General features: G+C 37.1%; 1 protein-coding gene across 1 annotated transcript in view; it reads right to left on the bottom strand.

Moving 5' to 3' along the window:
- LOC107700772 (transmembrane protein 132C-like) overlaps positions 1–20,535 on the bottom strand; it is a gene marked incomplete at its 3' end in the record, with an annotated part of 39,873 nt that extends 19,338 nt beyond the window's left edge. Inside the window, exon 1 of the mRNA XM_016502576.1 lies at positions 19,659–20,535. Within this exon, the coding sequence (XP_016358062.1) occupies positions 19,659–19,707 (49 nt within the window). The remainder of the gene's footprint in view (positions 1–19,658) is intronic.
- Between the last annotated feature and the right edge of the window lie 560 nt (positions 20,536–21,095).

Genomic DNA, 21,095 nt, shown 5'->3' with positions numbered 1-21,095 from the left:
ATTTGAAGATTGAATGTGAAATTATTGCAATATAAAAGTATATTTAAAAACTTTAAATGCTAGGTAGGATTAATCACAATTAATTTAGGAAAAAATTAATTCGTGAATTTTTTTTAATCGATTGACAGCATATTTCAATAAATACACAGGCCATAAAAACATGAAAGCAACATACAGAGAGTATGTTTTAAAGTACATTTTTAAAAGATTTGTCTTTATTTTGGACACTCTTTTTATCGACTCACCTAGATCAATGAATCCTGGATTCTCAAATTAATCAGCCAGCAGTATTTTAAATGTGCTTGACAGATTTTACAGCTCATGATTGCAGACCAGCAAGGAAGAAACTGCCATAATATAGTAAAACATGAAGATGGTTGGAGTAGGGGGTCAAAGAATATCGGAATATGTTCTAGAACATGCAGTAGTGACTACAGTGTGATCACTGAAAATAATCTGGGATAACTTCTAGTCTTTTTACACAGAAGAAGGTGACGACTGTTTGACCTTCAAATGAAATGGAGAGAGATTAACTGTGGAGGCCTTGGAAAGGGGGAAGGAGGAATTCAGTCTTGTCAAGGTTGAGGTGATGAGTAGCTATCAAGTTGAAATGTCAAGTGACAAGTTGAGATAATTTCAGTGAGAACAGAGCAGGAGACAGAAAGTGGACACGAAATATAGACCGGAGGGTTGATGGCATGGCAGTGTTGAGATTGACATGGAAAGTTGCAGAAAACATTTTAATCTGCCTCCAAAAGATTTTAAGACCAAAAAAAAAAAACTTGATCCACGAACAGTCAATGTGGTGGTGTAAGCAAGTGGTTAAAAATAATAAGTATTATTATTTTATAATTATTTTCATATATAAATCATAACATTGTGGCCTAATTGTGCAGCCCCACAGCAAACCTTGAGCTAATTGTAAATCACAATTTATCAGAAAATTGCATTTACATTTTTTTCCTCAAATTGTGCAGCCCTACGATTAAGCCTCTACATTCAGTCCAGAATGCAACAGCTTGCTGGTCTTCAGCCAACTAAAGAGTCTCTACCTAATGGTCTCATTAGCTGCAGCTGACCACATCTGGCTCTAATCATGTCAAATGATGTATCAGTACCTAAAAAAAAAAAAATACACATAACTATGCTTTTGAATGCTATATAAAGAGTTAATAAAAAAAGGCAGAGCAAAAACATCAGACATGTGTCAAAAATCAAATCTAATTGTATATTAATCAAATAATAATATTAATATTTTTAATTAATAATAGGGCTGTCACTAACAATTACTTTGGTAATCGAGTAATCGGTCGATTATTCTGAGGATTAATCGAGCAATTAATTTTTTGTAGCAATAAAAATAGACCTAAGCACATTGCGTTCCCAGATGAACGTTATAATAAACCCCAACTCACAACAATATGCAGAGATAGAGTTTGAGACGCTCCACTCATGTAAATGACAACAGTTCATGTGGAGCACCGTTTACTGTGAACAGTGCCGCTCTGACACGTACATACGTAACCTACATGCATGTAAATAATTAAAGCGCATATATTAAGCCTGCATCGCACCTTGGAAACCAGTCTAATAATGCGTTTCATGAATTCTTCTCGTGGAATGCGCCACTTCCGGTATTTTGCCGGTTACCCGACACGGGCAAAATGCAATCGAGGATTTTTTTCAAATCGAGCACTCGAAGTGAATCGAGGAATCGTGATAGCCGTATTTAATAATATTAACATTATAAACAAAATATTAAATATAAAGAAAACTCTCCCTTATTTATTTATCTATTTCTTTTTTCAGGTAATTATTCAATTAATAGTTGAAAAAGCAATGTTGAAATGAAAAATATTTGAAAGGCTGCAAAAATCTGGGTTGGACTATAAGATTGCAGTTTAAACTCAGCAAAGGAGGATCCACTGAACACTAAGTTGGCTACAGCATAAGTTTATATAAGTGCAGGTTGCTTTGGATAAAACTGTGTGTTGAATGACAGCAGTGGTAAGTGACTAAACAGCAAAAACAATAAAGTATCGGGCCTTTTGATTTGTTGTCTCTCTCTTTTCAGTGGCTATCAGCGGACAGTTTGCGCTCCTCCCCTGGCTCCAAATCGTGGGACTTGGGCTCAACACATCCTTTAGAGGTCTGAAGAATTGGATCAATACCTAAGCCTCTTATCATCTCAAACCAAACACAACACGCAATTAATCTCTCTACTCAGATGTAATGAGCAGTTCTAAATAACACCTTGCAAAAAGCTCTTTGTGTTTATACTAACATCGATTTGACAAAAAGAGGTTTGGCTGCAACAAATCCATTTGAAAGTGTCAAGTACTTTATATCCTAGATAATAGTTTTTATAGCTTCCTGAACTCCAGAGACATCATTTGATTTGGTTTTTAAAAGGGTAGGTTAACAAACTTTGACATTTAGCTCATTTTGCTTTGTCAATACACTATCTACATGCCGAAACTTTCTGGTACTTTCATGGCAGTTACATCCCAAACTCAGCGAAACTCCACCAAAGTCCGTAACACTACCTTGCATACAAACAGCAGACTTTTAGTTTCACTTTCTCCTTTGTTCTCTGCTTGGTGGCCACTCGCACCATTCCAGAATAGAACACATCTCGGCCAACTGCTGGGTCCTCTCTTTCCATCCTCCAACAACCAGCTCTGCTCTTTCAGCCACCCAGCAGCTCCAGGAGGGATGTAATGGGTTTGAAGGAGAGTGCTGCGGTGGGGGTTTGTTGTCACAAACGCAGTGTGAACAGCATGCAAATCTGCGTGTGAATCCTCCTCTACTAGTGTGAGCTGCAGGGCCTGTACAACAGAGGATTCGGCGGCGATGCCTCTGCATCAGCCTCCCTGGCACAAGGATGACAGCTCTGACTGATCCCAGGACGAATACTAAGGACATGTTGGGGGGGCTCTCCCTCGATATAACACAACCACAGACACAGTGTATGCAGTCAGCATACAGTGTTGGGAAGTTACTGGCAATGCAACTAACATTTTTCAATATTTTTTCCTCAAGTCTCCTCAAAACATTGTAGCTTTTTCAGTAACAAGCTAATTTTTCAAAGAACAAAATGGTGCATTGTTGTATTATATCATATTTTGTTGCAAATGCAGCTTTGAGCTAAGGAGTGAGCCAAGGTAATCTGTAGTGTTAGGAAGCCTAATTCTTTAACTGATTACAAAAGTGATTAATCTTCATTTTTAAAACTAAATTTGTAGTTAAATGCTGCTTTCCATTACTCCTTTTTAAACTAAATTATATAGAAATGAATGTTTTTAGGCTTACAAGATTTTTATAAGTTTAGAACAATTGATTGTTTAATTTAAAGGGATAGTTCACCCAAAAATGAAAATGACCCTTTGATTTACTCATCCTCAAGCCATCCTAGGAGTATGACTTTCTTCTTTCAGACAAATACGGAGTTATATTAAAAAATGTTCTGGCTCTTCCAAGCATTATAATGGCAGTGAATGGGGTTTAAGATAAAGTTGGATGGATAAAGTCCAATAAAGTGCATAAATCCATCATAAAAAGCACTCCACATGACTCCGAGGGGTTAATAAAGGCCATCTGAAGCGAATTGATGCATTTTTGTAAGAAAATATCCATATTTAAAACTTTATATACAATCTCATATAAACATAACGTCATTCTCTCGTTTATGTTCATACGATAGTTTTTCTTAGAAGAACGCTTCGATTTGTTTCAGAAGACCTTTATTAAGCCCCCGGAGCCATGTAGAGTACTTTTTATGATGGATGGATGCACTTTTTTGAGCTTCAAAATCTCAACCCCCATTTACTGCCATTATAAAGCTTGGAAGAGCCAGGAATTTTTTTTTTATATAACTCAGACTGTATTCGTCTAAAAGAATAAAGTCATATACACCTAGGATGGCTTGAGGGTAAGTAAATCATGGGCTAATTTTCATTTTTGGGTGACCTATCCCTTTAAATTAAGTGTAGCTTCAAAGTTTCAAAGTAACGTCTTCAACACCGTTAGCTTGCATGATTGATACACACGTTCCTGTTTGCATGTGAAACATATATACACTACAATTAAAACTACTGGGGTCAGTAAGATTTTTTTTTTAAGAAATTAATATTTAATTAAATAAGGATGCATTCAATTGTTCAGACAGTATAAGATTTGAAATTGCCACAGGAAAAAAAATCTATTTAAAATAAATGCTGATATTTTAAATTTGTATTTATCAAAGAATCCTTAAAAATGTATTACTGTTTCCACACAAATATTAAGCAGCACAAGTGTTTTCAACTTTTCAAAACGATTTCTAAAGGATCATGTGACTCTGCAGACTGAAGCAATGGCTGCTGAAAATTCATCTTTGCCATCACAGGAATAAATTACATTTGGAAATGCATTAAAATAGAAAACAGTCATGCTAAATTATAATCATATTTCACAATATTACTGTTTTACTGTATTTTTGAATATGTAAATGCAGCCTTGGTCTCTGGACCCCAAACATTTGAACAGTCATGTACACATATGCAAGCATACATATGCTCACATGCAGTCACTTATACAAACCATACTGTTTCCACAGATGGGGTGACATAAACATACAAATATGACCTCCCACTCTGTATCTGTGTCACATGCTTCCTTCTTAATAAGTACAGAAAGGCAGTGAAGACCACAGCACCACTGCACTGATCCACAGCTCCATCAAACTGTGTGCTGCTGCAGCAGAGCTCCGCTGCCACACATCAACCACAAAAAGCTCATATACCCTGCACTACCATTAGTGCCTCCTTATGAAAACACTTACCTATAGTCTCACCATTATGTGCTACATATATACAGACAGAAAAAACTCAGCAAAATGTAAGCTCAGCAATAAAATTAAATGGAGCTCAAATTGAGGTTTCAGCCTCTCAGATTTCAGAAAAAAAGTGTTTCACTTCTAGTTTCAAAACAATTCTAACAATGTCTCGGAGTGTGATCAGTTTTTTTTTTATGTCAGTTTGTGTCAAATTCATGCTTTGAACAGAACAGTTCAACCCTCACAAACATGCATGCCATGAACCTATCCAGCTAAATCCACAGCCACTGTCACAGTTCCCCAATCACCTCCAGTCATTATTTAAAGGATGCCAGCGGAGTGAGCCAGAAGCTAAAGTCAACCATTTGCAAGTACCATCTGCTTGGCTAATTGCGTACATCGTCTTTCATTTAGGGGTGATTGAAGCACAGGAATGGATCCAGCCGGCCCGATGGAGCTTCATCACTGAAGTTACTCTGCCAGCATGGAGAGGCTCACGAGCCTCCAGAGCCAGCATCTTTTGATTCGTACGATGTTCTGAAGTTCTCTTCTCCCTCGTGTACTCATTGGCTGATCTGAGACCATTAAAAATGAAAGGAGCCTGTTGCTGTACCGGGGGGCTCTGAGATTTTGGCCTGCATTGAGAAGTAGTTGAGCTAAATGATTCTTGTGTCAGAGATAACCTCAAAAGTATCGTTCACAGATGCACTCCTAACTTAGACGCTGACTAACTCACAGGTTCAGGCAAGAGGACATTGTGGAGTGGTCTGATGAAGGCTCTTCAGTGCAAAGACAGGACCCTTAAAGCCTGCGTGGGAGGTTTTGCACAGGTCACCGCTATCACTAACTCTTCGGGTCTCCCTAAGTGTGTGTATTTGCATAAATGCGCAAACATAAATGCATGTGTAAAACCTGTGTTCAAACGTTTTCACATGAAAATTATGATTCATGGATAACTTCACAATTTAAGACGAAAACACATTAACCTAATATAAAATAAATAACAAACAAAAAATATATAAATTAAATATAAATTGAAAAAGGTTGAATGGTGATGTTTGTGAATCAGCCTTTAGAGGGATTGAACTTGCATCCTAAAAGTATTTACACTGCCTCTCAGATTATGGGTAAAATGCACACAAACACAAAACTAAAAAAACGACACGCAATACACACTTGCTGAATTGTTTTGTATGTCAGTGTCAGAGCAATGTGGCAGATGTTAACTGGTCATATGGTCACTTATCTGCATAAACAAACAAATAATGACATAATTAACTAATGCATCAAATAAATTAAGTAAAAACAACATGAGCAACTGTAGCATACGAATGATCCCACCAGTTCCATTCTAACAGTACAGATCTAACAGTGATTAAAAAGTAATTATAAGGATAGCATGTATAAGCAACCATAGAGAGCACAATCATTATAGAAACATGATTATTATAATTGACCTTCATTATCAAGAAAATAATCCTGGGCACTTGGGAGTAAACCTAGGCGGAGGGAAATATAATTCCAAAGGTAATACAATTAAATTATTCTTACACTGTATTGTTCCTCATGCCTGATTTTGTCCAACTTGTTAGCCTGGTTAGTTAAGAAAATAGTACACAAACTTACTTTCAAATGCATTTGCCAATACTTATTATTATTAATAATAATAAGTAATTGCACAACAAAAGGCAAAAAAAGGTTTTACCCAAAATGATTTTTGAGGGAATCATTTTTGACCAAAACAGTGATAATTAGCACTTTTCCAATAACACGTTTGGACTGTGTAAGTGAGCTAAAGGTAAATATTTGAGCAGTGTGGACACCCTTCACTGTGACCAAAAAAATAAATAAATTATATGTTATACTAGCAATATGTAAGATACAGTATATTCTGCTGAAATAGTGAGAGGTGGCTTGTTGCCATGAACTTTACTATGACTATTTTAATATATAACCTCACTGTCCAAAACAGTTTAAAAAATACATTTTGTCAATTCAACAAAGCTTTCACAAAGATTTTGAGTTCTATAATGTGGGATGAGAAAATAAATATTTGGGTTATTCTATCTATTCGAATCTTTCTGACTTCTGTAACATCTGCAGTGGCTCATTCCGTGAACTTGAAAAATAAATATTCTAAGTTTGAAAAACAAACTCATGTTCACCTGTGCAGGTTGGATTTGCCCGTATCTCGAGCGAAATGTAGTGCGATGTGTTCTGGCTGAAAGGAACTTCGCTGTAAGGTACACGATGCAGTAAAGGAAAACAACCCTGTGGTTTCCATCCCTTCGGCTGACAGGAGAAGATAATGTATTTTAGATAGGGCTTATACACTGGACCATGCCGCTGTCCATCAGTCGATCACTGCCTCGAGTCGATATACCAGAGAGCCTGAGACATGTTTATTAAAGAGGTGGTGGGGGGAGTAGAATTTGCTGTATGCAGGGGGGCTGAAATTGGCACGCTTGGAGACCTGGATGGATTCTACACAGTTAATTAAGATAAAACGATTCAATTCAGCAAAGATTGAGTTGCGATTGAGCCCAAGCTGCTCATGGTGGTTGCTCTGATTAGGAGCCAGAAAATGCATTTGCTGAGATTTGATGCGAGACAATATTCCCGTTTTCAATTACACACACGAACAACCCCCTAACTACCAAAACTGACTCATTTGCATGATTGAAATATAATTACAGCAAGATGAAAAAATGCCTGTGTTTTGTTTGGTGCAACAATTGTGTTTAATTGTTTCTGCTGTTTGTTTTTGCTTTGTCTGCTTGCTTGTTTTTTCATCCAAATAACAGCGAACGCACTCGTACCAATCGGTCTCGGGGTCAACGAATAAGGACAAGCTAATTTTTCACATTGCGATATAAAATCTGTTTTACGATGTTCTCATTGTAGTGGCACATTGTAGTGACACAAAAAATCATATACTATGCCACTGACAAGGCTGTTCAAGAGGAAAATTGTAAGCCTGACGCAGGATCCTCCGTGGGAAAAATCGATGGCACGAATAACGCACACAAGCTTGCGCAACAATAAGGAAACTAGATGTTCTCTGTCACCATGTCAGAAACCTCTAATGGCGTCTCACAGCTGTTCTTTCTCTTGTTTTGACAGTTGCTGCTTGGCACCATTAACAACTCACTGACGGGCCTCGCTACTCGCTAACCCGGTGATGATTTCACAAGAGTGTGGAAACTGTAATCAATGATAATAATGCTCAATCATTTGCTAAAGCCTTATTAACACCAGTCCTACACTATGTGACTCTGTAATATTGAATTGCGTTTAGATTTATGCTCCATGCGTCTGTAATTCACTGCCCATTTCTTGACAGCACTCACTCATAATGCATTCACTACCACTTTGATTCAGTTTGCTGAGCTGCATCCTTCCTGTCTTTCTCTCACCATAGGGGCCACTGCATCGGGCCCCTGTCCCTCAGGGACTACCTTTCAGCTTCTCTTCCCTCCTCATCCTCCTATCTCGGGCGGTCTGATCCATTTCAGTGACTTCGGTGGCCTTTTCACTGCTTACAGAGTCAGTGTAGATGTCTTCACAAAACAAAACAGACACACGTTCAATGCCTGCGCCGATTCTAAATGTCAACAGCATGTCAGCTATCACCATTTATCATCTAGAGGACGTTGCATGGTTTACTCAGTGTTTAGCTCCTATCCATAGTTGTCAATTCTTCTGTAGTGTATCAGACAATCAACAATTGAAGATTATTGATTGTCAATCTAAATATTTTCTCTATAAAAAGCACCTCAGTATTACAAATGCATGTCAGGCATGCTCTATTTAACAGTATAAGGAAATTGCAAGAAGTATGGGTATAAAAATAGAAAGCGTTTTAAGTATACCTGAACATGAATGCTGGCAAGGTATGCAAAGTGCATACTATGAGATTCATAAATAGGCATAGCAATAAAAAGCAATAAACTTACTTAACCAAAGTTAGGTACTGCTTACCATATGCAAAGTCTGCACAAAAACAAGTACAAATACGTAAAAAAAAAACAATAAATAAATAAATAAAAGCACACCTTCTAAAGAACTATGTACGTTATATAGGGCCTTCGTTACACATATCAGAGGCACCGCTAATAAAAAAAACAAAAATATATAATTAAAAAAATTAATAAAAAAGAACATCATCTGAAGAACTCTTTATATTATGTTACACATAGAGGCATCTCTAATAAATCCCGTCAAAAAGTAGCTTATAGGCTCCTACTGGTACAATGATTGTATGAACCACGGTACTTCGATATATATATTCATTTACATGGTACTCCAAACAACATTTCTAAAACTATAGTAATGCATTATTACATTTAGTGTAATGCTAATGTTTATATCGGAAGATTTCTTTACCTGCTGCGATTAAGTGAGGTGCACATGCAGTTGTTGAAATATATACATATTATATAAGGCGATAGCTTTTGCAGGTTATTCCAAATTATTGTAGGTAAATATCCACATAATCCAGCGCTCTTTTTTCTCTGTTGAAAAGTATCGCGTTACTGTTTTACAGAGAAATAAACCACACCAAACGATTCAGTGCGCGAGCAACTATTCCAAATGATTCAAACTCACGCCATTATGCTATCAAGCTTGACCGAATCGTGGAAAATAACTAATTCAAAAGAGTTCATTCTCCGAATCGGATAAACATACGCAAGGAAATAGCAATGGCCTTGATTCGTTTGTTTCGGAAACTATCCAGATAAGACAGACGAGAGAATAAAAATGAAAACATATAAGGCCAAAAAACTTGAAAATTGAACATGGTGCTGCAAGAGATTTAATGAAATAATTATTGGCTTGAGAATGGCGGCACCCAATAGCTGCTACTCTGATCGATTTTGAACTTCTGAACCCACCTGTTGCAGGACAGCATTACCTTATCTGTTCTAAGATGAGATATTATTCTGAACAAAATGTGAACAGAAATAGCTCACTCTCACAAAGTAAATAACAAGGGTAGGCTACTCATAAGAACGCTGTAGCCTAGACTGTATTCCAAGTTTTCCATACCTTACCATAAAAAAAAGGCATTGGTAGATTTAAAATGTTTTTCACAAAAGTCTCTCATGTTCACCAAGGTTGCATTTATTTGATAAAAATACAGTAAAACAGTAATATTGAGATAAATATATTAAAATTGTTTTAATGTAATTTAAAATATAATTTATTCCAGTGATGGCCAAATTGAATTCTAAGCAGCAATTACTCCAGTTGCCAGTGTCACATGATGCTGATTTGGTGCTCAAGTAATATTTCTTATCATCATCATCAAATTTGAAAACAGTTGTGCTGCTTAATTTTTGTGGAAACCATAATACATTTTTGGGGATATTTTATGAAAAGACATTTATTTAAAGTTTTTTTTTTTTGTTAAGATTTTTGTTAAAGTTCTAAATGCCACTGTTTCCAGCTTAATGTGTTATTGATGAATAAAAGCATTTAATTATTTCTACCACAAAGTTTGAAAGGCAGTTTATGACAGATTTGTGAGGAACAAGCTGAAATTGCAAATGTGGTATTCCTCTAGAGGGCGCGTGACAGCTCAGAAAGCCAAATTCATTGATCCACAAATCAAATCTCATAATAGAGATTAATCATTGTTAGATTTTAAGCTCTAGTTGCTAAGATTTTTACTCTAAGAATGGAATTCAGTCCCATAAATTTGTAATGATTCTTAAAAAGCCTTATCCCTTAACCGCAAACAGTCTGGAAGGATAGTTATTTACACCTGAACAATGACACAAATTTAATAGCCATTGAATTGAAAACACCCAATTATGTGTTGAAGAATATGTTTTATTTAGAATTATCATACCTTTATAATCCTTGAGGACCAATTATGTTTGTGTGCAGTTTTTTCTTTCTCCTTGTATGCCGTGAACTTTATTATGCTGGGTTTTTTAACTTAACAGCTCCTTCTATATCGTTAAATTGTTTCTTTATTATGTAGATTTTTGTTGTTATAGTGTGTAATTAAACTTGTTTAGATATAAATAGTAGTTTAACACCTTGAGCACAGAGGTGCTAAATAATGTACACTTTTTAGTAGTAGAACTGCAAGACGCCACTGACAGCTAGTCATGTGATCGTATAATGGTGCCCCCATGAGCAGAAGAAACCGCTTTTTTCTAACCCACTCATATGCCTGGAATCTAGATTTCCTGTGAGTGTTCATCATTTTAAATATATTTGTCAGAAATATTATTTATTTTGTTGTGCGTAAAACATTTTTAATAAGGGAAAAAAAAAATTGCTAAATGGCACCTGAGGTTAGCTTTATATCACTCCAGAAAATTATAGCTGGTAGTCAAATATCTAATCTATTTTTCCACCTTGAAATTACAGAAACAAATGTCAGTAGAGAATACCAAGAAGTAAAGGATAATAGTTATTCTTAGACGTGCTGAATGTCTCAATTCAATACAACCTCCTGTAAAAATGTTTCTTTTAGCTTTCCATCTATTCCAAATGGAATTTACTCTATGTGTTTCTCACTTGCAAAGGTAGTAAGATCGTTGGAAGCTTAGATACAGTTCAGCCTTTTTTCTGTGGCATGCTGAATGCTCTTCTTGTCAATGCTGAAATGTGTTTGCCTATTGTTTTGAACAAGCACAGCTGTTTTGAAACCCTTAAACAGAATATATCTCATCATTCTTTCAATTTTCAATAAAGTACAAGTCACAGCAGATGAGTGAAAGGAATTGCACAGGAGTCTGAGTAGTCAAGGAATGTTGTCGTTTCTCTTTTTCTTTCAGGACTAAAGCATTTGACTTCAATGCAGGAAGAAACAAGCTAACTTTATAGCAATTAAGCCAAAAAGCCACTTCATACCGCACAATCAAGGACAAGAGGCTATCACGCAAGGCAGGCTGTCCTCCACATCAGTTACAGGGCTCGAAATTAACTTTGCCACTAGAAGTCTTTCAACCACTCTCTCCGAAAACTGTACGCCTTCTATTCGGCTGGTGGATCAACATTCACCACATGATCGCTATCACCAGCACCATTATTTGTAACTTTAGGTGGTTCACAAAAGAAATCTGTCAGTGTTTCTTTTTTATTTTCTCTCTTCTTCAGCCTTTTTCATTCCCCGCGGTAGTTAGCTCCCTGTCACCTGACAGCGGAAAGCAGTGACTGAGTGATTGACAGCTAATATTAACCAATCTAAAATCTGCATTAACGTTAAAAATGTAAAGATGAAGTTTAATTTTGTTATGTAGCCTAATGTTTCATAGAACGGCAGACAGGTCTCCGTATCAACACTCAGAAGGCACATACTCTGAACGTTTTTAGAGAAATTAAAACAGGTCGCACGACAACAATTATATGCACTCGCACAAATGCTCCCAAATATATTTTGAGGTCGCACAGATTAAATTTCGGGAGCATATGCGACCAAAATGGTTGCAATTTCGAGCCTTGAGTTAGCATGCAGAGAGACACGGCACCTTCTCTCCTTCGGCAACAACAAAACGTCCCGCCTTCCTCCTGAGGGGCCAAAGCACTGTGTTTATGGAGATTACATACAGTGGCAGAGAGAGCCCAATTACCTACAGCAACTGTACTGTGTGGAGCCAAAACCCACGGCAGCCCACGGCGAAACAAAGTGATTTTACAGCTCAATTTTAATCTACAGGCTTTGGCCTGGTCTCTGGTTCCCCATGTGGGCCTTTTAAAATCTGATTTATCTTTACGCTTTAAAGCAGACCAGTGGCGGCACCAGCCCCAATGCTTAGTGATGCTTCTGAGGGTTCTCCCGTGATAGTGTAGGGTTTAATGAGGTGGTCTGAATACAGAGACGTTGCACAATGGAAATACCGCAGTGGAAATTTTCACAGGGTGGATGAAGAGTTTGATGGATGGAGTTTGACAGTAACTTAGCGTAATTAGCTTGTGTTCTCTTAAAACTCTCAGTTTGCTTTATTTGTTTTAGTAAATCGTTTTAACTGGAAACTCTAAGTAAATGAACAGGTTCAAAAAGAAGTTGTGTGTGTGTGTGTGTGTGTGTGTGAGTATACTGAAAACATTGGCATATAAAGAAATTTTACTCTGAAATTACTACTAAATGTTACAAACCAAATAATTAAGAAGAAAGAGCAAGTAGTTTAATTAAGCTTGAAAATTTCAAGTAGAAAAAATGTTTTTTCTCATAAAAAGTACTCTGATAATCTTTTTTACTTACCGGTACTATTTTGAATGTATATATAAATTCATGTATGTGACCCTGGACCACAAAACCAGTCATAAGTAGCATGGGTATCTTTGTAGCAATAGCCAACAATACATTGTATGGGTCAAAATGATACATTTTTCTTTTATGCCAAAACTCATTAGGTTATTTAGGAAAAAATCATGATCCATGAAGATATTTTGTATAATAAATACCCTACCGTAAATATATCAAAACTTAATTTTTAATTAGTAATATGCATTACTAAGAACTTCATTTGGACAATTTTAAATCTGATTTTCTCAGTATATATATATATATTTTTTTTTGCACCCTCAGATTTCAGATTTTCAAATATTGTCCTATCCTAACAAACCACACATCAATGGAAAGCTTATTTATTCAGCTTTCAGATGATGTATAAATAAAAAAATTGACCCTTATGACTGGTTTTGTGGACCAAGGTCAAATATATGTTTTCAAGTTTAATGCTGCCATCCAAATCCGAGTTTAATTTAAAACAGAAAAATACATGTTTTAAGACAAAGAAATACTGCTCTGATTAAATAATAGATTACAGTATATCGTCTCATAGCTGTACATTTTAAATAACTTTAGCAACTTTTGTTTTGGATTCCTTTACATTACTTTGTGTAGCATGACTATAGTTTAACTATGAGAAACTTGACAAGCTAAAGTTTCAAAGTAGATTTCCCAACACTGAAACAAATTCCTGGTCATATTGGGAGTCTGGGGGCTATTTCGGGGTAAGGATTGGCTTTGAAAAAGGAACCATGGTACACTAACCAGGAGGAACCAGAGGGGAGCAGCTGGGAAAGGTAATTGCCTAGTTGGTGCCATGTGAGATGAGTATGGAGGGTGTTGCTTTATTTGTGGGCTGTAATATAAGAGGAGAAGGTGGAGGAAGCACAGAAGTACAGAAGCAATTCGCTTCCATTTAGATTTAGGCTGCCTGAACCCAAGTGAAACCTGCTTACCGCTGTTAATTAAATCTGAGAGAGAGGTGAAGGGCAAAGAGGAGGGTCAGAGCAGGACGGTAGACGAGAGGAGGGGAAAACTAGTATGATCTTATCGAGGAGCACAGACTGTTCTTTGGCAACGAATAATGTAAATGAAGCAGAGTTCAGCAAGTTTTCCCAACGAGTGCAGCCCTCCTGCTGGCATGAGCATTAACTTTACTATGGAAGCAGCGAGAGAGAGAGGATAATGGTGTAAAGATAATTGCTGGACTGTACTTATCCATGTCAAATCATAAATTCAGAGCTCGAGCTGCAGTTTCAAAACAAATGAGACTTTAACAATGCAGAGTTTGTTAAACACCCACCCACACACACACACACTTGGAATAAAATTCACTATAATGTTGAGTGAAATGTATTTATTCCATATGGTCATCCCAATTAAAGAATGCCTAAAGTGGAATTACCTAAAGCCTGTATATTTTCATGCAGAGCTTTGGCTTTATTCTGTGATTAACTTTGAGCATGCAGGATCCAATGTGATATATAATTATTTGTTATTATATTTTGCAGGTGTTGAAAAGAGTACTGAGATGATACATGATCTCAAATAAAGGTGGGCTGTATAAAAAAAAAAACTGAATCAAATAGCTCTGTACATCGAGCATTTATGAAATTTGAATGGATATAGAAATTGCATGAGAATTCAGCTGAAAGTGTCCAATATGCTTTGAAAAACTCCTGTTGCTATTACCATATGAAATGGACTGCAAAATGATCACCGTCATTTCTTCCTGAATTCAGTTTGCAGAAGATTATCCATTTTGGGGGTGAATGACTTCTAAAATATATATGTGAGATTGTAGAGAGACAAATCTCAATTCTACAGCTGAAAATGGAGAAGCTTTAGGCACAATTCATTTCCCCAAGGTAACATTGCTGAAAATTGGCAAATGGCTTGACAGAACTTAGATGGTTTCAATATTTAAGATTTTTTAAACATGTTAGTTTTACTATTATCTTTGCACTAGTCAGATTCAAGAAGCTCATCTGAGGCCAGACATATAATTGCTGCAGAAGTTTAAAAGCGGTATCTTCTTTTGAAATGTATCATCCGATTGGAGAGATTTTTTGATAAGCCTCTTACTGAGGATGAGAACTGCCTTTAAAAATATCTTTGCTTAATTCCCAAAAGAAAACTATATGTGTTTGCATCTTCTCTAGCAAAACATTTCAAGCTATAATCCATTACAGGTGGATATGTATGTTGACTTCTCACTCTGCTCTTCTTTATCTGTCTATCTATCTATCATCTATCTCCATGCACGACAAAAACCTTTAAACTTTAAGGCTTTGTCAAGTTAACATTAAAATGTTTTTTAAAAAATGTTTTTTAAATTCTACTTCTGTATATTCTGCGTAGTGATAATAATGAGTGTTTGTTAATATAGATAAATGATACGCAATATCCAGTTGAATGTTTTTTTACATGCTGTGACTCATAGATAAGTGACTCAGATATATTCTATTTACTAATTTCAGAAACAGTTTTTGTGCATTGATGAACAATCATTAAAAGTTCAGCATTGCCTGTGTGACTCCTAAAGCGAACCCTAAAGCGCTCACTGATTGATTTACTCTCATGCTAAATTATTTTCGATTATTATTTTTTAAGATGCATAATTTGGTTGCACGATTCACCCCCTTCCTAATGCCTTTGCTTGGGGCTGTCTGTCTGAGAAATGATGCACCCTTTGATTAAGGCTGCTGAGATGTTTGTCATCGCATCACAGCATGATGATCGCCAGGACCCTCACAGTGAAAGATAAATAACAAGATATTTGGAAAAAGAAGCGAGAATCATGCGAGAAGAGAAAAAGAATGGAGCTGTCAGGGGGAGAAAGAGTCTGATCTGATCCCTCACTCCTTCTGGCTGAGTTTGGAAAGAGAGCGAGATGGCGGGTGAGTTGTTTGACTAATGCTCTGTTAGCTAATGTGTCCAGACCACCCACTGAGCAGCACCCGTCTGTCTGGCTCTGAAGTTGTCTTGTAGTAGTGATCTGTGCTCAGTTGCATGAGCCCAGCACCCTCAGCCCCTATTCTGGGGAGGCGCGTACGATACTCCCACTGCTAACAGCAAGCTGGTGGGAGTCTGCTCAGACTTTCATGATAATGTATGCATTTTTCTGCTGCTTTACACAGCCAGATGCAAGCAATTGCTTTTTCATTCGCGTGAGAGTTTGGGGGGAAAGCAGATATTTTTTGCAAGGTTGCCACAAATGTTCTGAACAAATTGGAAGTTAGGACCACAGATAAGCTCTGATGTAATATGATGCAAACTGTAAATTGTGTTCACAAATGGCTGTTGTTGTATCTGCAGAGATTAGAAAATTAATTTATTGTTTAGTGGCAGTGCCACAAGAAAACCAACCGGCAACATGAAAGTGAAATGGTACACTATCAAACATTAAGGTGCACAGTTCTCTTCTGCAAACCCTGCTGAAACCTTGCTGCCTATTACCTAGGTGGCTTCCTTCTAATGCAGCATTCTAATTAAAATAGAACCTGATATAATCCCTACATGTAGCTCTCCTACTTTTGAAATTTCATCAAAATTTCAAAGACAAAAAAAAGGTCTACTGTCAATATAGTGATGCATGCAGCACTGCTCACACAGAAGTCACTTTCTAAGCAAGCAGCTTTCTGTTGACCAACTTGAACACAAGCGAAATCTGTGTGGGAAAATTTTTCACCCTTACATGAAACTCCCTACACAGATTCCTATTGACATTATTGGATTTCACACAGGAAATTTCACCAAGCAACAGTAAATGTGACAGCACCTTTATATACCTTTAAGCATAATCAACATTTCTTTCATTTTGTTTCGGTTGGAATTTTGTTCCGTTTTTGGGTAGTTTTTTGGCATTGTGGGATTCCCTTCTTCGTGAAGAATACATATATATACACATATGCTACACCTAGTTCCTCATATGATGCACCATATATATTCTTTGCTGAGATGCCAATTCTATGGAGTCCCAGACATGACGTGGTAAAAAAAAATAAAAAATTATATGGCCACAATTCGTTCCCACAACTTACTAATTCATCACTTAATTTTAAGTAAATCGTGAGCATGATTTACTAATTTGATACCTCATTTTAAGTAAATTGTGAGCACAATTGGGTTTATGAAATTGCGGATAGGAGTTCGCAGGAGTAAAACTTACTCACAATTTCACTAAAATTAGGTAACGAATTAGTAATCGTGCTGACATATTAGTAAGTCGTGGAAACAAATTGTTAATTTGTGGCCACGATAAAAATATTTTTCCCGCATGTCATGTCTGGGGCTCCGCACACTAACATAATGCATTACGACAAGTTTCGAGAAAAAATTAATCCAAGATGGCGGACAAAGCGATAGAAATGTCTATTGCAAATATACTTCGTTATAGTATAGTACGAGTAGTATGGTGTTCCGAATGCATGATACCTTAAACTGCTCACCAGTTACCATCTTACTTTGCTTGCAACACACACATACAGAAGAACAAAATGAGCGGTTGTCAAGACTGTCAAGATTTTTCTCCAAAAATATATCAACACAGACGTTAACGGCAATGATTATAATACTTCAGCTAATCATTTTTGAGGTCTAAATCGCCATCCTTGAGATGAGGTTTTCAGATTGACACTTATTCATTTGGACCGTGTTCAACAAAACACCATCCCTGCATTTATTTTTATTGATGTCGAGCAGGAAGCGGCATACGGTTGCTGGCAGCCACCCTGAATTATGAGGGAGGTGATTACAGCCCCTCTCTCGCTCTCTTCATAGCCAAAGATCAGTGAGACAGAGAAAGACAGCTCTTGTAATCACCGGCATACGGTTGCTGGCAGCCACCCTGAATTATGAGGGAGGTGACTACAGCCCCTCTCTCGCTCTCTTCATAGCCAAAGATCAGTGAGACAGAGAAAGACAGCTCTTGTAATCATTCTTAATAGTCTTGTTGTTTGTGTGAGTGTGCGTGGTAATGATGCTGGCACTTCAGCATGGGCTCACAGGGGACCCACTATTGTTTCATCGTCTCACTGCCTTTCAAATGGCACCACAACAGGTGCCTCTGTGAGGTTTCTAGTCAGTTAATGCATTAAATTAAGGCTATGGTCTTTTTTTAGCTTTCTATCATTGCTTAATCACACCGATGGATCTAATGACCGTGAATTGATCTAAAGTGGACCAATCACTACAGCCTTCTCAGGATTCCATGTTTATGGCCTTGTCTCCATGTTATGATCCCCATAAAGTTTCTCATGATGGCTCAAAGTGCTGTTTGCTAAATTAATGATGTGAACCCTCTTGTTCTTTCGGCATCAATGTCTTGTTGTTTTATATACTTCTTCGTTTCATTGTGTGACCTGAACAAGTGTCAAACCTAAAGCGCATTTGAGTGGTGTTAGCATAGTGCTGTGTTGATGTTAAGCCAGTTCAGCGTGCCAAACAAATCAAACCTAAAACGCAGAGGGTATATGACACGCGAAATTCATACTCAATAGAATTAGAGTGATTCATTCTCCTAGAAAAATGATTCACCCTTTTATTTTTGGAGCGAAGCAATGATGATGTCCAAAGAAATTAATGTTTTCTTTCACTGAATGCAATAAACTATTTTTATGTGTGATTATATGTGACATTTTCCTGCCCTTTTGACCTCAATCATCTCTTCTAGAAGAGTAATGGAATTCTAAAAGGTTCAGGTGGCGCGAGTTCATCTAATTCTGTCAATCATGATGCAAGTGTATATAAACAGCTGCTTACCTCAATAGCATGGTGATTCGTCTGGCATCTCAACTAGACTGATTTCCATTTATTTAACTATCTTCATTAATAAGTAGTCCAAGAGAACATTCCAAGTCTGTCTACCTACGTTATATTCAAAGATTATATGAACAGGTTAACGTGAAACAGTTGGAGGAGGAATCATTGGTTGACAGAACTTATTTAAAGAGATAGTTCACACAACAATTAAAATTGCTATCATTTACGCACCCTCGTGTCATTTCAAACCTGTATGAGATTCTTTCCTTTGTAGAACTCAAAAGAAGATATTTTGAAGAATGCCAACTTTCATTGTACGAAAAAAAAAATCTGAATATCTTCTGTGTTCTATTTAAGAAAAAAAAAGTCATACAGGTTTGGGAACAACATGAGGTGCTTAACTGCTTAAATCCAAAGAATACTTAATGACACACTGTAATGTCAAACAAATGGATAGGTGCCAGATTACAAAGCATTTGTGAAGTGTTTTAGTGCAGCATATTCTTAATTTCTAAGCAGTGTCATTAGTTTCCATCACTCTTCTAGTTTAAAATCCATGTTAATTGTATATTCAGCACATTTATCCATGGCCATTCAGAACCCACCTTCAATTGCTTTACAACCGGTCATCAATTACATGTCAAGAGCACCTCTGGCAATCTGTAATCATATTGATTCACATACCATGAAGTAGCACCATAATAACCACTATGTGATGAAGAACCGAGCTGGTGCATTTATTACCATATACATAAGAATTTAGCATGGAAAGTGAAAGATCTAGCATGCAGGTCTTCACCTGTTACTGATGCGCTCTGACAGACTCACCTCTGCAAAGCATGAACAATATGAGCCCAGGTGGGCTGAGACGCAGCATCTTCAGTTCCTCTGAAGTTTGTCGGGGATGAAGAAGGGAACGGGTCGGTGTTTTTCCACCGACAAGTCTTCCTTAAGGTCTGCAGGACGATAAACGCAGCCTTCGTCCCTTCATAAGCAAGAAACAGGGTAGTGGTTAGATGTTTCCCCCTCCAATCATCTCAAAATAAGTCTCTCCCTCGGTTCAGTTACTAAACGTTGTCATCTTGACAGCCACGGTCTGTTTCGTGGGTTTTATATGTCTTCTGAAGTGTCTGACAAGCACCTCAAACAAAAATATAGAAGTGCCATCCCATAAAAAGTCACAGATTTGTAGTTCCGCGCCACAAGTGTTTGTTGTTAAAAGCAGTCTGGTGGTCGTGGATGTGTGATCCGTCTAAATAAGCCTCCGTTCGCACAGCTGTGTGGAGAATCTCAGAGGAAAGTTGAACATCGCTTGTGAGGCTCGGCAACGCTTCATACTGATGTCAAATCCACTGTAATTCCAGAAGGCGCGAGGGGTTACAAAGAAAGTGAATTTTAATAGACAATATCTGTGATTAAGAAACAATTAGGAGCGTTTATGTAAATAAGTCCTCACTTAGGAAAAAAAAGACGATTAAAACGGCAATATATACCCCGGGCTTCCACGGTTATTAATACACTTTAAGAAATGAGACTGTAGTCCAGCCGTCTGTGTGTATCACCCGTCACAGTTTTGATGCCGAAAAGCAAGCCATAAACTTCAACAATGCGAGGAAAGAAGTAACAAAAATCCTTTGTACTATGAAAATGCTCCTTTCTCTCATCCATGAAGTCCACAGTGAATATCCCTCATGCTTTCGTCTGCTCTTTGGGTTCCGCAGCGTCAAGCACAGTGAGTCATGATACTGATGCGCGCTCTCTCCCTCTCTCTCTCTCAAATGCTGCTAAACTGGGAGGGCGGTGTACGAATTTTCAATTTCAACTTTAAAATACTGTATTCGCATGCTTGTTTTACATGCAATATTGCTAAAGCATCAATATACACAAGTGGCAGAAAAATCTAAAAAGCAAAAAAATATAGCAACGATATAGCCTACAATAACATAAGATGCAAGAACCTACTCCATTAGAATATATATGAATAGTTTGCTACCTATGTGTACTTGTTAATGCATGCACCGCAAACAAGGATTTGTGCTTGTAAAACATGTTCACCTGTTGTAAATGTGTTTATTGGCCATCGGCAGTAGATTAATCGATCAATATGTCTAAAACCTGCGGAACGAAGGTGCATTGATGATGCTAAAGATGGAAGGTATTATAAGTATATGTTATAAATGGTTCTATCCCATTGTAGTGGGTTATTATGGTTATATTATAATAAGAGTGATTATGCAGGTTTTAGTGTAGTTATTGAGTGATTGG

The sequence above is a fragment of the Sinocyclocheilus anshuiensis genome, unplaced genomic scaffold, assembly GCF_001515605.1.
Source record: "Sinocyclocheilus anshuiensis isolate Anshui unplaced genomic scaffold, SAMN03320099.WGS_v1.1 scaffold1594, whole genome shotgun sequence".
Lineage (NCBI taxonomy): Eukaryota > Metazoa > Chordata > Actinopteri > Cypriniformes > Cyprinidae > Sinocyclocheilus > Sinocyclocheilus anshuiensis.
This window is presented reverse-complemented; position numbering and strand designations above follow the sequence as displayed.